The sequence below is a fragment of the Gymnodraco acuticeps genome, unplaced genomic scaffold, assembly GCF_902827175.1.
Source record: "Gymnodraco acuticeps unplaced genomic scaffold, fGymAcu1.1, whole genome shotgun sequence".
In the NCBI taxonomy this organism is placed as follows: Eukaryota; Metazoa; Chordata; class Actinopteri; order Perciformes; family Bathydraconidae; genus Gymnodraco; species Gymnodraco acuticeps.
Genome location: NW_022990368.1, coordinates 1,542,992 through 1,559,885, shown reverse-complemented (window position 1 = coordinate 1,559,885; position 16,894 = coordinate 1,542,992). Strand labels below are relative to the sequence as shown.

The window sequence follows — 16,894 nt, the reverse complement described above, 5'->3', positions numbered from 1 at the left end:
GTAAGCAGTGCAAGTATAGTATAAAATATATAGATATTAATTTCATGATGACAAACATTGTGGAACAATGATGAAAAATGGGAATGGATGTGGCGACGTAAAACTGACACAAAACAACAACAAACTTTTGCCAGCCAATTGGAGAGTTTCATCAGCAGCACGTGGTAAAAACCACCAATGAGCGCTCAGCTCGAGATACCAGCGAGACGTTTCCCATCAAGCATTTCGCTTCCGCAGCCCGTGGAGAGCAACTGCGCCAACTCGCCTCGCCTCGCTCTCAAGGCTGCGGGCGTCTTTGTCCCGCGAAATTTCAAAGTCTCATGTGGGCGGGCCTCCAGAGCAAGTCGGACAAAATGACTAACCATCATGCAACGCACTAGCAAGACGTTGATCGCAACTGCGCAGGTCTGCGCAGGTCTTGCTTGTCTCAAACAAGCCTATTGTCTTCACATTCAGTTGTGTATGTGGTCGACGACACAGCATAATCCACCGCTTTCATTTGTCGAGTTTTGTTTTGGGCTTCGGAAAAGGTACGAAATATACTCCTCCATCCAGTCTTTCAGGGTACCTGGTGTCCGAATTACAGGTACCCCACGCACAGCGTTTCACCATCAGATATTAGCTAGATAATAAACATAGAAACTGAACTCTTCACAGTGGTTTCGATCACAGACGTCTGGTTTTGGTTTGATGCGCCCCACAAACGGCTTTTCTGGTGATGTCCGAGTTTTCTGCCAGGAGGGATTTTTGCTGTGATATGATTGGACAAATTCTATTTGGGGCGTGGTTTAGCGATAGGTCCATTGAAAGCTTCTGAATTGATTGAAATGAATGTGTTGTAAAACATGTTAGCAATAAATGCATTTAAAATTTGTGGCGGATATTCATCTTATCCAATTAACATGATTTTTAATGTCTTTGACTAGATAAAAAAAGATTAGTTTTAACTGTTGAGACAAATGTAATTATTTAACTCACTTCTATGGGGTAAAGGGTTAGAAAATCATATTAGGAAGCAGTTCTTAGTTTCCCCTTGGTGTTGTGTACTCTTGTGGCAGTTTTAACTGCTTATCAATAAATTGATAGTAATTAATTATGCATGCACTAATAATTGCATCTTCTTTAAGTATTATGCTCACACAAGACGTTCACATTGAAATTGATACTTTAAACATTCATGCATATGTATAAGCATATTTCAGACCCATTTCAAAGAATAAACACAACCTGAGTTGACCTTTTTTTAATGAATATATTTTCATTCAAATGAATGGAAGCCGTAGACACAGTTATTAAATAGAGGCAATTGCAAAACAATCATCCAACACCTCTTTTGGGAAAGAGGTTTCAGCCGAGGGTAAGGCAGCAATCCAACACCGAGTACAACTGTAAAGGTTGACACCCATTTTGTCACTTTACTCTGAGGGTGCAGGACTACACCTTCATGACATTAACAGAGCGATTTAGTGTAGTCATGTGACAAGAATCACAAGAATACACGTTCTTAGGTCATAATAAGGTGCCTTATATTTTGGACAAAGGCTTAAATCTGATTGCTGCCACCGTTACCCAAACACCCAGTACAAAAAGTCACACTTTTACTATAGGTGGATTAGGTAATGATTCAATCTATGACATTCAAGACATATCATGTGAATTATCCGATACATCATCAAGTAAAAATGTCACAAATGTCATGACCTACAGCAGGTGTCATCTAAAGAAGCACTGTGCATGGAGCTTATTTGCAACCTTTAAATATACTCGTATATCTCCTATGTCTCATGTAATTGATCTGCAAAGGATTTTCTGCTGTCAATATACTGTATCCAAAAAGTCTGATTTTAAACCAGAAAGAAATGGCTACATAGACATAGGAAAATGTGCAACGTTGACTTTAGGGGAAATTGGTAATTTAATGTACTGTATTATGAGAGTTGTGAATATTTGAGAGCTTACAATTCAGCTCGTGTAGTGATGGAGTCATTGATCCCCTCACTGACAGCCAATAAAAACCCCTGCCAGCCCATGTGAGTGACAGTCAGTCTTATCAGTCCGCAGGTTGGCTTTTCAATAATCAAAAGCTTCACTGAAGTCACGTTTGTGTGTTCCTCTGGCGCTGCTAAAGCCCCCACCGCCGCCGCTCCTGAAGCCACCGCCTCGGCCGCCGCCTCCCCCGAAGCCCCGCCCCCTTCCGCCTCTAAAGCCTCCTCCTCCTCGGTTACCGCCGCCGTACCCTCTATCACCACGGTTATTCATCTGCTTCTCCTCCAAATCTGGGAGCTCCATGGCTATAGTCAGTTGCCAACGACGACCATCTTTCCAGCCATCCTGATACAAGGTAAAGTAAAAAGCAGGATGTTAGTCAACTTCAGCAAGAAACACTGTCAATAATTCCGATGAACTAATTACATTTTTAACCTTTTTTATACAATACAATTGAGCTAAACTCTGAAGCGCCACAACTTCCATATATTTATAATACACTGTTCTTCTGTTCATTCCACATATGTCCTTATTTATATAACAATATTAAAGGTGGGGTAGGTAATTTTGAAGAAACCAGCTCGAGTGCACTAGAATTTGAAAATACACAGCCGGAAAAAATATGCCACTTCCTCACAGAGCCCCTCCTCCAACACACACGAATGCGCACATGACCAATGAGGGCATGAGATAAGTTTGTGCACAGATGGAAGGCTGACAGGCAGGTAGGCCATCCAGTTACTTTAGCCGGGCCGGCTAAAATGATTGGTCGTGCTTTTTACAGCGCCACGGCTTCCACAGATGATATTTTGTTATGGATTTGTTGTCAAAGCACTTAAGATATTCATTGCTATCGGGATGTTAAGAGCATTCCATGGAATATAACAAAAAGTGTATCTCGAGCCGGTTTCTCAAACTTACCTACCCCACCTTTAACTGTAATGTATAGTATGTAATTCTACACTATTTTATGAGTATATATTTGTCTTATTCCTACAACTTACTTGCGCCATTATGTCTATTGCAATACTTTATTTATAGTTTTTTTTGTATATCTTTATCTATTGTTTGTTGTTTAACGAGCCTGGGACTTTAATGTTTATTGCCAAAACTCCACTGTAGTTATAGTGGATATGAAATAAAGCATATGAATCTTTGCAGTACGCATGTACATTTGACCGGCTAAATATTGAGCTACATTAAATCATCTAGTTTGATGCATATCTATTATTCATATTTTCCCATGGACTATTTGTCTTTACCAATTCAATCTAGAATACACTATAAACAGTCCAGTGCACATATTGAACAGGGGAGTTTTCACAGTTGTTCTCACCTGCATCTCCTTGACTTTGTCAGCTGGGATATCAAAACAAACTCCCTGTAATAAACAAAATAAAAGACAAACAACAGGCATTACAAATGTACTCTTTGATAACATATATTTTTCTGTTTACATGCTGAGAATAAAATGTTGAAGACACATAAAACATACTCTTGCTAGTACAGAGATTTTTCAAACCTCTATCTTCATATAGAGGCAGCATCGGAAAATCTGACATTTCTCAATAGCTTCCATACATTGTGATCCGGAATTAAAAAATACGTATGCAACAAATACAGTCTTTAATTCTTATATGAGCCACATATGTGTGTGTTTACATACCAATTTGCCTTTGAGGAAGGTCATTCCTCGTACGTGTTGCTCGAAATTCTCCCCAAGCTGTTCTTTGATGCTTTTCCAGGCGTAACCGAGATTATGCATCTCCTGAGAACACACCATCTGCATAGTGACGAAACCCTGAAAAAACAACAAATGAAAGCTCAACGCAAGTTCAATCAGGAAGACCAAGCTCTTCACTCATATTACATGTCACTCCCCAGCTAACCAATCGCTAACCAATCGCTCCTCTCTCCATTCTTACAAACCTATCGTTGCACCCGCTAATCCCTTTAAAATCTGCTCTTCCCTCTTGTCAGCTGTCATTTCAGGTGACAATACGCAACCCTCCTCCACCCCTTTCGCCTCCCGTCTCCTACAGAGCCAAGTTAAACCTTCTCCCTTCAGACCGGTCCCACCTACTTATCACCACCACCAGTGTCTAGACCCCGGGGGGTTTCATCGGAGTGGTTCTTCCCCCTCCTGAATGATTATCCTGCAAACTGGGGCCTAATCGTCAAACACCATTCCATTTTTATAATTCTGACAATCATTATTACATTCATATTACGTGTCCCAGTAATAAACATGTATTCCATACATCAACGTCTCTCCTGATTGAATTGGGGTTAGACAGCACTTAGAAAGCATAAATAATTCATGACAGATTCTAAGTTGAGGACAAGCTCAACATTTTTAAGTCTGGAATAACATGTAATGGGAGTGTGAAAGCGCTGCTGCAGTCTGAATCATCCTGCTGTTTTAGGAAATCCTGTGCAGGGTAGAGATGCTGCAGTACTTTCAGTTTACACGTCAATCCTTTAAAAATATGCGTTGTCTGGCAATGTTTTCAATGCGAGCAGTGGCTGCTGTTAGGGCTGCACGATAATCGCGATATGCGCATCCGCAATACTCACATCACGTGAGATTCTTTTAATCTGTATTTTTTATTTTTTAGGACTTGCGATATTAAGTAGGCAAATTAACTCAAACACGTCATGTTACAATTATTTTGCTACTTGCTACAAAAGGAAAACTTGCGCGGCTCTCATGTCAGGGGTACTTGAGTGAGTGACATGCAGGCTCTGCATGCACAGCAAACCACAATCACAATCAAATCTCCAAAGCAAACGGACGGTGATTAAAGGTAAAAACACTGAATAAAGTAGTTTCATGTGTTTCTCCAGGGCGGTTCGGCGCTGCTAACCGAGCTAGCTCAGCTTGTTGCTCTTAAAACTTAAGATCCAGACGTCCGTGACTAAAATCCTTCATCCGGTTAAATATAGTAAAAAAAAACAAAAAACAATTGTATAGCATTAAAGTTCAAGAAAGGATGGTTTGCGGGAAAAAAAACGTATTTTTCTTCAATTCCTGTATGTTTTCATATCGCAATATATATATCGCACGGGGAAACAAAATCGTAATGTCAGTTTTTTCCAATATCGTGCAGCCCTAGCTGCTGTCATACAGTTAACAGGTCTAGATTTGTTACCTTACTTCATGGTAAATCTTTAGATGTGTAGGTTGTTTAAGGTGAGAAGAAAACCAAACTTACAGCATCAGAGTTTAGCAGTGACCGCTGCTCTAGATTTGTGGCTCCAGAAATGTGAGCCAGAGCAGCAGCTAGCGCATCGACGGCTCCTCTCTCCTCGATCAGCTTCTCCGCCGACGCTTTGAAGTACCCGATGGCTGTAACTGGGACCGAGTCCAGAAGCCTGGACACAATACAGAAACAAACTTAGAACTATCCAATAATTAAGATTTGTTTAAAGTCTATGTAAGCATTGTAAGTTTCCCAAATCCTGATAGAAGTCAGTATTATTAACCAAACGTCATGGCTTGCACAGTCTAAAGTTTCAAATAGTAATCACAGAATTACAGAAGTTTTAAACTTCCATGTGTATACGGTTGCACTGGGCTCTCACACTACAGAATGACTTACTTGACGGCATCCTTGCTTGATGACTTGATGATCTCATTGGCAGTGGGAACGCCGACTCTTTTGAATGTGATACCCTGGAATAATACAAAATAAAAAAGGTTGATACTTAATCTAAAAACATTTAAATTATAGATTGCATAGAATATCTTTGTCTATAAAATGTGCACTGTTTTCAAAAGCAGCATCCTCCTCCTCAACGCTTGCTTCTCTAATAAAAAAAACCTATCCCTTCTTTTATATCTTCTCTACTTTTGATCCCCCCCTTTCTTCTATGTTACACATCCATCCCCAAAAGATGTAATTGAACGCATTGTTTTTGAAACATTTCAGAACCACCAAAACCCTTCACTCTCATGCCATTCTTGTCTTTTACTTTTTTTTTTTTTTTTAAAAGACACTTACTGCTTTGTTTTCCACGTAGCGCAGCTGGTCCTCCTCTTTCCTCTGGTAGAAACAGATGCAGACTCCGGTCATGCCCGCTCGGCCCGTACGTCCTGAACGGTGGATGTACGACTCCACATCCTAACCACCACAGAGAGAGAAACACTTTCAGAACTGGTAAAGGAGGCAGCCGTTAATGATTCATATTTTATGCAACACCATTAATAAGAAAGTGTGTTGTTAACATTAAGGCGGCAAAGGATATTTTTTTTTATTAACAATGTCAACTTTTTGCATTACATTTTATTTTATTATATGTTGCATTGTTGGAGGAGCTCAGGTCAGAAGAATTTGATTGCCATTTCTACACTGTAGCTTTGTGCATATGACAATAAAACCTTTGAATCAACTTGCATGATAAAAACATTGCAAAAAAGTGAAAATCTGCACTTGGGAATGTTTTGATGTTTTTTTGAGTATCGATCAAAATCTGCACCCTAAAACGTTGTACCTTTTGTGTTCAGTTCAAATGATTAATTAAAAACAACATTGTAAATAACGTCCCCAATAAAACAAGAAATGTGTTATATGCTGTGAAACTCTTAATATCACACCTTGGGTGGAGAACACTGGATCACCAGGTCGATTTCAGGGATGTCCAATCCACGGGCTGCAACGTTGGTGGCAACCAGAACCTCAAAAACGCCATTTCTGAACCCCTTCAGCGTGATCTCCCTCTGTTTCTGAGGAATATCCCCGTGGAGGGCCTGGCAACTCTGATCACAAAATAAAATAAGAAATGAAGCACTACACATTTGCTTGCTTATTCACAGTGGTAATTGCTGAATTGACACATCAAAGACTCAAAAATATAAGAAGTAAGGTGATAAACAGTAGGCAGATACACTGGTAAACAAATTAATGAAAAGTGTTTTTGAATGAATTTGACTTTTCAAAAACTGTTCTGTGGCCGTATAAGCATTTCAGTGTCTACCTGTTTGATGGATGCATCTAAGGAGCATCTCAGTGTCTACCTGTTTGATGGATGCATCTAAGGAGCATCTCAGTGTCTACCTGTTTGATGGATGCATCTAAGGAGCATCTCAGTGTCTACCTGTTTGATGGATGCATCTAAGGAGCATTCAGTGTCTACCTGTTTGATGGATGCATCTAAGGAGCATCTCAGTGTCTACCTGTTTGATGGATGCATCTAAGGAGCATCTCAGTGTCTACCTGTTTGATGGATGCATCTAAGGAGCATCCTGATGTCTGAGATGGATGCATCTAAGGAGCATCTCAGTGTCTACCTGTTTGATGGATGCATCTAAGGAGCATCTCAGTGTCTACCTGTTTGATGGATGCATCTAAGGAGCATCTCAGTGTCTACCTGTTTGATGGATGCATCTAAGGAGCATCTCAGTGTCCCTGTTTGATGGATGCATCTAAGGAGCATCTCAGTGTCTACCTAGGTTTGATGGATGCATTAGTAGCATCTCAAGTGTCTACCTGTTTGATGATGCATCTAAGGAGCATCTCAGTGTCTACCTGTTTGATGGATGCATTCTAAGGAGCATCTCAGTGTCTACCTGTTTGATGGATGCATCTAAGGAGCATTCAGTGTCTACCTGTTTGATGGATGCATCTAAGGAGCATCTCGTGTTACCTGTTTGATTGGATGCATCTAAGAGAGCATTTCAGTGTCTACCTGTTTGATGGATGCATCTAAGGAGCATCTCAGTGTCTACCTGTTTGATGGATGCATCTAAGGAGCATTTCAGTGTCTACCTGTTTGATGGATGCATCTAAGGACAGGTAGTCTAACCTGTTTGATGGCTTCATCTAATGGAAGTGAGCATCTCATTACCTGTTTGATGGATGCATCTAAGGAGCATCTCAGCTGTCTACGTTTTGATGGATGCATCTAAGGAGCATCTCAGTGTCCTAGCCTGTTTGATGGATGCATCTAAGGAGCATCTCAGTGTCTACATGTTTGATGGATGCATCTAAGGAACATCTACAGTGTCTACCTGTTTGATGGATGCATCTAAGTAGAGCATCTCAAGTGTCTACCTGTTTGATGGATGCATCTAAGGAGGCATCTCAGTGTCTACCTGTTTGATTGATGCATCTAAGGAGCATCTCAGTGGTCCTACCTGTTTGATGGATGGCCAATCTAAGGAGCCTCTCAGTGTCTACCTGTTGAATGGATCGCTATCTAAGGAGCCATCATCAGTGATCTCACCTGTTTGATGGATGCATCTAAGGAGCATCTCAGTGTCTACCTGTTTGATGGATGCATCTAAGGAGCATCTCAGTGTCTACCGTTTGATGGAGATGCATCTAAGGGCCATTCTCAGTGTTCACCTGTTTGATGGATGCATCTAAGGAGCATCTCAGTGTCTACCTGTTTGATGGATGCATCTAAGGAGCATCTCAGTGTCTACCTGTTTGATGGATGCATCTAAGGAGCATCTCAGTGTCTACATGTTTGATGGATGCATCTAAGGAGCATCTCAGTGTCTACCTGTTTGATGGATGCATCTAAGGAGCATCTCAGTGCTACCTGTTGATGGATGCACTAAGGAGCATCTCAGTGTCTACCTGTTTGATGGATGCATCTAAGGAGCATTTCAGTGTCTACCTGTTTGATGGATGCATCTAAGGAGCATCTCAGTGTCTACCTGTTTGATGGATGCATCTAAGGAGCATCTCAGTGTCTACCTGTTTGATGGATGCATCTAAGGAGCATTTCAGTGTCTACCCTGTTGATGGATGCATCTAAGGAGCATCTCAGTGTTCTACCTGTTTGATGGATGCATCTAAGGAGCATCTCAGTGTCTACCTGTTTGATGGATGCATCTAAGGAGTATCTCAGTGTCTACCTGTTTGATGGATGCATCTAAGGAGCATCTCAGTGTCTACCTGTTTGATGGATGCATCTCAGTGTTTACCTGTTTGATGGATGCATCTAAGGAGCATCTCAGTGTCTACCTGTTTGATGGATGCATCTAAGGAGCATCTCAGTGTCTACCTGTTTGATGGATGCATCTAAGGAGCATCTCAGTGTCTACCTGTTTGATGGATGCATCTAAGGAGCATTTCAGTGTCTACCTGTTTGATGGATGCATCTAAGGAGCATCTCAGTGTCTACCTGTTTGATGGATGCATCTAAGGAGCATCTCAGTGTCTACATGTTTGATGGATGCATCTAAGGAGCATCTCAGTGTCTACCTGTTTGATGGATATATCTAAGGAGCATCTCAGTGTCTACCTGTTTGATGGATGCATCTAAGGAACATCTCAGTGTCTACCTGTTTGATGGATGCATCTAAGGAGCATCTCAGTGTCTACCTGTTTGATGGATGCATCTAAGGAGCATCTCAGTGTCTACCTGTTTGATGGATGCATCTAAGGAGCATCTCAGTGTCTACCTGTTTGATGGATGCATCTAAGGAGCATCTCAGTGTCTACCTGTTTGATGGATGCATCTAAGGAGCATCTCAGTGTCTACCTGTTTGATGGATGCATCTAAGGAGCATCTCAGTGTCTACCTGTTTGATGGATGCATCTAAGGAGCATTTCAGTGTCTACCTGTTTGATGGATGCATCTAAGGAGCATTTCAGTGTCTACCTGTTTGATGGATGCATCTAAGGAGCATTTCAGTGTCTACCTGTTTGATGGATGCATCTAAGGAGCATCTCAGTGTCTACCTGTTTGATGGATGCATCTAAGGAGTATTCGTTGGCATCTTTCTTTGTCTCACAGAACAAGATGGTTTTGCCATGGGTGCCGCTGTAAACCTGGATCACATCACCGATCACGGCTGCTCGCTGAGACCAGTGGCACGCTATGGCCAGATGCTACAGAGGAAAGGACACGGGAAGAAAAAAGGAGTGAAAGAAGGGAGGAAGAAGAGATAAATATAAATCATATTTGTTGAGTTGATAAGAAATACAGCAATCTTATCTGCAAATTAACTTTCATGGATAAAAAGATAATTAACAGTTTTAATTAATATGACCATCTCTGCTTACAAGCATCTTTACAAGAACTGAGACTAAGAATTAAGGATGCTTTACCGCTTGCTATATTGCACCTCAGCCTGCTTCACACACTTACCTCTACAGTTGTGGCGGCTTTCTGTGTGCTCTTGCCGATCAGATCCACATGTTTGCATTCTGGTCTCATGTATTTCTTGGCAACCTGGTATACCCAGGCGGGGCAGGTGGCCGAAAAGAGAAGAGTCTGGGGGTTGGAGGGGGAGTCTGGAGAGGAGCACACACACACTCAGGTTTTTATTAACTTTACATACATGACCACACTTTAATGAATTTGTTATCTACTTTAACATATATGATACACAAATCAAAATTGTTACACTCCTTATACACAAGGGCTGAATAATGAATAAGGCTTTTAATAGAAATTACAGTATAGACGAATGCAAAAACCAAATTGCAGGATCTTATAAAGATTTGAAAAATCATAACTAAATGTTGTGAAAATAATATCTTGCAAAATAATTGTAATGTATTTTTTCCTTATCTTTGAGGCCTATATGAATACATGAATATTACATGAATATTAACACTCATTGAAAAACATTCACAGATTTACTTTACCTTTCTCATATGATGAAGACAAAATTTCTTCAACCTGTTCAGTAAAACCCATGTCCAACATCTGGTCCACTTCATCGAGAACAACGTGTTTCAGTTTGGAGAGGTCCAGTTTTTGGTTCTGGAGATGGTCTTTGATGCGACCAGGGGTGCCAATCAAAATATCGATACCATTACGTATTGCTTCAACTAGACGGGAAGAGAGTAGAGGAGAAATTATTATTTTGATATGTGACAACCCAGAAACCTCCCTAAAACAAACAAGGAGATGAGCTGCTGTTTACAAGGCACAGTTGGCCATTTTCCATCAAATAAAAATGAAACGCCAAAAGTTCTTTATAACATTAAAACATAAAGAAAATGTATAGTTGATTTAATGTTTTTGACTGTCGGTTTTCCGAATTAATTCGTTTATGAACAAGACTTACTCTGTGGATTGTACGAGCTGCCTCCATAGAAACAGGTGAGAGAAAGTCTCTTGGTGACGTCTTTGAAGTCCTTAGCAACCTGGATAGCGAGCTCTCTGGTTGGAGTTAACACCAGGACCTACAGAGTGACAAAAAAAGAGTTTCAGTTATAGACAACACACATGAAATAGCATTGGTTGAGGTGTTTAGTGATGGGTGTACTAGTGTTTGTACCTTGGGAGCCCGGCCTCTGGCAGAATCCACTGGGTCTCTCTGGAGCTTCTCCACCAAAGGGACGGCAAACGAGAAAGTCTTTCCTGTTCCTGTTCGGGCTTGGGCAATTACGTCCTCTCCATCAAAGACAGAATTAAATGTTTTTGATTGAATGTCAAACAGGTAGGTGACACCCCGAGCTGAGGAAAGGATAGAAAGAGGTCACAGAGGGAGAAAAGCAGGAGACATGTTAATTTGATATTTTAGCACAATTTAAACAATCCCAGCCGCTCCAAAGCTCAGTTTGCACAACAAAGTACATGAAAAGAGCTGTGTCTAACACGAGTTAAAGCATTTGAAAATGGTGACCACCAAATGTTGAATGAAAATCTTATTCTTTTGAATGAACATCCCTTTAAAAGAAAAAAAAGGGTATCTAATTAAGATAGTTGCAACTCAATAGATATAATTGGGGTACATGGAGGTTAGAACAGGAGGACAAATGTTTGCTGTGTTTTATAAAACTGGTATTTATTTTGAAAATTGTTTAGACAAAATTAAAATACTATAAAAAAGGTGCAGTTTTTTGGCAGAGCAATAAGCATGAAGGATTTTGGAAAAGTACCAGTACACTCGGGAATAAAAATGTAAATACGTTATTTACCTTTTAGTTTATCAATGGTCACTTGGGAGATCCTGAAGTTGGAGAAGGCGCCTGCCTTCTGCTGCGGTGTCAACCCCTGGACAGATACACAAGTTAATCCATACATTCAATTTAATAAATCATGTTTCAATTTATTTGTGGGTCTTTTAAATGCTTTAACACATGCCAAGTAGTGAAAGGCAGCATGTTTTAAAATCCACCAATATAATATTACCGAACTAACCAACAGAACTCAAGCTTTTACGCTTTATCATAAATACAACGTGGCAGAGTTATCACACAGTAACGATACAAACTTCCATCGTCTACTGGGAGGAGGCTAGTCATACCGTGTCTTTCTCGCCGTCGCTGGCTGAGTCGTCGCTGGAATGGGCCGGTGTCGGGATGGGCGTCTGGACGGGGGTGTTGGGGGAGGAATGTCCGTTGGTTACTGCCTCTGCTTTCTTATGCTTCTTTTCTTTTTTCTAAACCCAGAGATAAACATGAAAAAAAATGTTTTATAAAGAGGGGCAGGGTATTATCTTTGTAAACTTTTCCATGAGAGTTAATCCAAGGTGCCTCAACAAATAAGTGGATATTTAACAGTTTGCTGTCCATTTATTTAAACTCTTTTTGGTTTAGAAACATAAATATAACTGCACATTTAAATCAAACAGCACTGACCTCTGTGATTTCTTCAGGTGTTTTTTTTTTCTTAATCTTTTTTGGTGTTTCAACATCATCACAGATGCCGTTCATTCCTGTGTCTTCAACTACGTGTCCGATCGATTGGTCCAACTTGTCTTTTTTCTTTTTCTTTTTTGGTGCTGGAGGTTCACAGTCGAGGTCCTCCTGCTCTTCCTGGTCCTCCAACTGCTTCTTCTTCAGCTTCTTGCCCTCTTTGGTCTTCTTTTATTATAAACAGAAACAATAGAAGATAAATAGGTTTCAGTTAAAACAAATTCACTGCCTTATATGAACTCAAGGACAGAAATAGTTTGTTTCAAATCTCTTTGCCATTTTCTCATCCTATTGCAATGTTGCTGATAAACAACTTCTGATTGTGGGTATGTAAGGTATAATTATCAATGGGCAGATAATATCAAAGCTCCAACGCTTGTTTCACTCCTCTGAAGTGCACTTTCAGTACATTTTGTGGGAGCTAGACTCAAATAAAGAGTACAATGAGGCATCCACACAGAATGTATTGTACACAATGTAAAGTGAGCAAAGCTGTCAACTTCCCTTGTTGTTTTTAAATAAATAACAGTAACGCAATATCCATTACTTACCATTTCCACTCCTTAAAACAATAATGACTGAAATAGTTATACGGGCTAACTCAAATTATAATACCTCAATTACTTTGAGGCCAGACTACAATAAAGAGTCAGTTTAAGGTGCAATTGTTTTTTGTTTTAATTAAAACATGTAAGCATTATACATAGCCTGTAGTTATAAAACAAATAATCATTAGTAGCAGCGATCATTAACTTGAATATATAGTTGTACAGTTGTGGGCAAGTTGTTTTGTAAGCTTAACAGCTGACGAGCCCAGCTGAATATTACGTCATCATGTGGCGCCAACAGCGCAGATACACAAACAGATGTGCTCAGTGTGTTTAAGGCCTACACGTTGTCCTTAAATACATCCACGTGATATATAGATCATTGCAGAAACACATGGGCTTGCCATGTGATCTTATAGCTAGGCTAAGGAAGCGTCCCATGTTAAGATGAAGCAGTGGATTACATTAAGTTTATAAAATCACACCGCAGTGGTTTGTTTATAACATGTGGATGCTAGTGATGCTACTTAAACTGATCTGAACGTCGGTTTGCGAACAGCTAGCTAGCCTATGCTAGCACGTTGAGCCACATGTTGTCAACATGGAGCGCCGGGAGAAGAAGTCGCACGAGCTACGTGGATATTTAAGTCTGTCCGTGGCGACAGGGCACGCGCTGCTCACCTTGATGGGTTTAGCCTCCGCGACAGTGTCCACGTCGTCCTCCATGACTTGATCTTCACTCTCAAAGATGATTTTTGTCGGCATTTCTCTTTCTGATGGACCGGCTCAGCGTGGACACACAGGCTAACCCTCGGGCTTGCGGATGGAAAGGAACGCGCAAGGCCGGGCGCGCGCTTGCGAGGAAGTGTGTTCACGAGCCTGACATAGAAATAGAAGGAATAGATATGCACCAGAAGCAAGAATATTACCGGTAATCAGCTGTGGAAGAAGTATTCATATGCCTAACTTGAGAACGAGTACCAATACATTACTAAAATACTTAATTAGCAAGTACAAATCCTGCATTCAAAAGTATTACCAGCTAAATGTAATTAAAGTATATAAATGAAATGTAATCAATGTGCAGAAAAAAATCCTTTATGTGTGTATATAATTATATTTATACCATATACATGTGACATTTCTGGATACAATTGTTGCACCAAGTAGCGTTTTATTGTTGTAGACAAACAAAGTTTTTATTGCTTTGTTATAAAATATTTAATTATTTTGATTATTTTGTGACTTATAGAGTTATTCCCATATTCACTGTTTAATTTTTGGAGAAGCATTTTTGTTAAAAGTTGTTAAAACAAATGTCGCAGAGTAAAATTACTTTATTTCCCTTTAGGGAATTTAGTGGGGTAGGAATAGAAAGTAGCATAGCAGGAAAATACTCAAGTAAAAATAAAACATCCGAAATAAAAAACCTTTTTTTTACATTTTTTTATTTTTTATTTGTTTGGCTCATGATAGGCCCCCGATCTCCGTAGGCCCCTGGGCTTCAGCCCGTGCATTTTAAAAGGCGGCCCTGCCTCCAAGTCCGTTTGGTTCTTTCTTCGATATAATAGACATCGTTTCTTGCACAACCTTTTTAAAGTTCTAATACTGATGTGCCAAAAGATTAAGTATTTCGTTATTTGAGAAACCTAAACTAATGTACTGCTTCACAAGATGCTCCACATCCCTCATTTTATTGCAGGACGTTGCTGTTGTCTCCTTCTCAAGTCACTTATGAAACTACGACTTTAATCTCGTAATTATGACTTTATTCTCGTAACATTACGACTTTATTCTCGTAATATTACGACTTTATTCTCGTAATATTACGACTTTATTCTCGTAACTATGACTTTATTCTCGTATTATTACGATTTTATTCTCGAAATCTCGCTGTTTTTGTTGTCTTTGTTGCACAATTATGTACTTTTTTACAAAATATTTGTTCCTATTTATTTAAAAAAATACTGAACTGCTCTTTTCAATTTTAAAACAGATATATATATATATTTAAAATTCTTTAAGGGCAAAAATATATAATATATTTTTTTTTATCATTTACCATAATACAAAACAATATCAGTCAAAAAACACACTCTAAACAACATGTCATCAATTAATTCAGGAGTTTGTAATCCTTTATCTATAAATATAGTTTCAACTTAAATTGTGTATTGAACTTCTTAACCCTCTACACTCTAAAAAATGCTGGGTTATTTCTATAAACACATTGCTGGGTTGATTTGGCTGGGTCATAATTATGGGTTATTTGGGTACTGTAAACACACTGGTGGGTTGTTCATGCTGGGTCAAAGGGGTTATTAGGGCTTCAATTGCAGTTGAACACCTGCCTGGGTTATTTTTAACCCAGAGGTTGCTTTATTCATTTTCCCACTTCTGAATCATTCTGGAACCATCTTTTTGTCATTTCTCACAACACAAGGTATGTAACCTATATTTTACCTATATTTATATAATTATACAATTCTGTAACTTGTTGAATCACTAGTAACTAAGTGATTTTGAAAAACCACTACAACCACAACAGTGATTTTGCAAAACCACTAATCAGCCAGTGATTTCACAGAATCACCAGTGTTCTTGCACACTGTGTAAGACCGAACATTACAAGCTTCTGAAAGAAAATGGGTTGTTTTAACTCAAACATTTAAAAAAGTTAATTCACCGCTAATTTTCTAATGACTATGAACTGATTTGTAATATTGTGTATACAGTGTTCAACCACTTAGGGTCATATTGGTAATAGTACTCAAACATTTTTACTGAATCTGTCTGACGCTGGTCTGACGTCATCACGTATGTGCTCCGCCCCCGACGTGCCTAGACGTTCTATCGCCCATGCCTTCACCAGAGTCCGCCATTAGCCCCTCGCCTCTGTTGAAGTCCCTCAGACTTTTAAGAATACTTTGCCCACCGTGATCCTTTTTTTTGGCCTCACTACTCTGGTGAGTTACGGCTTGCCTTTGCACAGTATTTAAATGATGTGTTATTAATTTCTGCATCTAATGCACTTTGTGTCGCATGGTGTGTTAGTTTGATTTGAGCTCTTGTTAGCTAGCCTACATTTAATATCTCCCTCACTTGAGAAATGATTTAACTTACGTGTAAGACGGTATGTTTATATGTTTTAAGTTATATCTCAAAGTGGAACATTTGTGTTGCAAAAGTTTTCTGGAAAAGTCGAACCTAAAATGGCGGCAGGCGGCGCATTTTCTTTCTTCTTTTTTTACCGCATTTCTGGGCATGTTTTATTAATTTAGAGGCATATGCGTTCTGCATGTTTGTAAAAGCAAGCTAACTTGAAACACTAGACTATTCATTTTACAAGGTAATTTATACCCCCCAGCGTTTTCAAATACATGTAACTCAGCAAAGGTAATGATCGTGCAGTGATGATACTAATACTTCTAGAATCTGTGGAATCTCAGCTTTAATCTGATATCTTGTATGCGCAGTTACGATAAGTAGCCTATAATAAAGTATTTCTACCGTGAATTCTGTGCGCTAATTTAGACTAATTTAATAGTGAGACTTGTGTTTTGTTTCGGTAAAAATGGTTCGTATCTTCAGTTAGCTGAGTTTCGTTAAGTGGGTATGACACATTCATAGGTTTTTAAATGTTAAGATGCCCCTGAGACAAAGTTTCGTGAACAAGAAGCCCTCGTTACCGGGGGCTGCCGGATTTAACAGATGAATAGTCTAGTGTTTCAAGTTAGCTTGCTTTTAAAAACA

The 16,894-nt window shown here is 39.5% G+C and overlaps 2 protein-coding genes across 3 annotated transcripts in view; one reads left to right on the top strand and one right to left on the bottom strand.

Annotated features, from left to right (window-relative positions):
- Window positions 1-1,227: 1,227 nt before the first annotated feature.
- Window positions 1,228-14,026, bottom strand: ddx21 (DEAD (Asp-Glu-Ala-Asp) box helicase 21). 2 transcript variants are annotated; one of them, XM_034224327.1, is made up of 16 exons: window positions 13,823-14,026; window positions 12,537-12,761; window positions 12,203-12,337; window positions 11,874-11,949; window positions 11,231-11,409; window positions 11,018-11,135; window positions 10,593-10,778; window positions 10,090-10,235; window positions 9,681-9,830; window positions 6,584-6,745; window positions 5,991-6,110; window positions 5,589-5,662; window positions 5,202-5,361; window positions 3,653-3,787; window positions 3,323-3,367; window positions 1,228-2,331 (listed from the first exon to the last, which is right to left on the bottom strand). In XM_034224327.1, exons 1-16 carry the CDS (start codon window positions 13,904-13,906, stop codon window positions 2,071-2,073), a joined length of 2,256 nt encoding a protein of 751 aa, XP_034080218.1. In that variant the 5' UTR covers window positions 13,907-14,026; the 3' UTR covers window positions 1,228-2,070. The 2 variants fall into 2 exon arrangements, with proteins under 2 accessions (XP_034080218.1, XP_034080219.1); XM_034224328.1 differs by having other exon boundaries at window positions 12,537-12,758; window positions 13,823-13,975.
- LOC117551431 (globoside alpha-1,3-N-acetylgalactosaminyltransferase 1-like) overlaps window positions 13,905-16,894 on the top strand; it is an 18,603-nt gene continuing 15,613 nt past the window's right edge. The window contains 1 exon segment of the mRNA XM_034224332.1: window positions 13,905-14,072. Within this exon segment, the coding sequence (XP_034080223.1) occupies window positions 13,918-14,072 (155 nt within the window). The 5' untranslated portion in view covers window positions 13,905-13,917.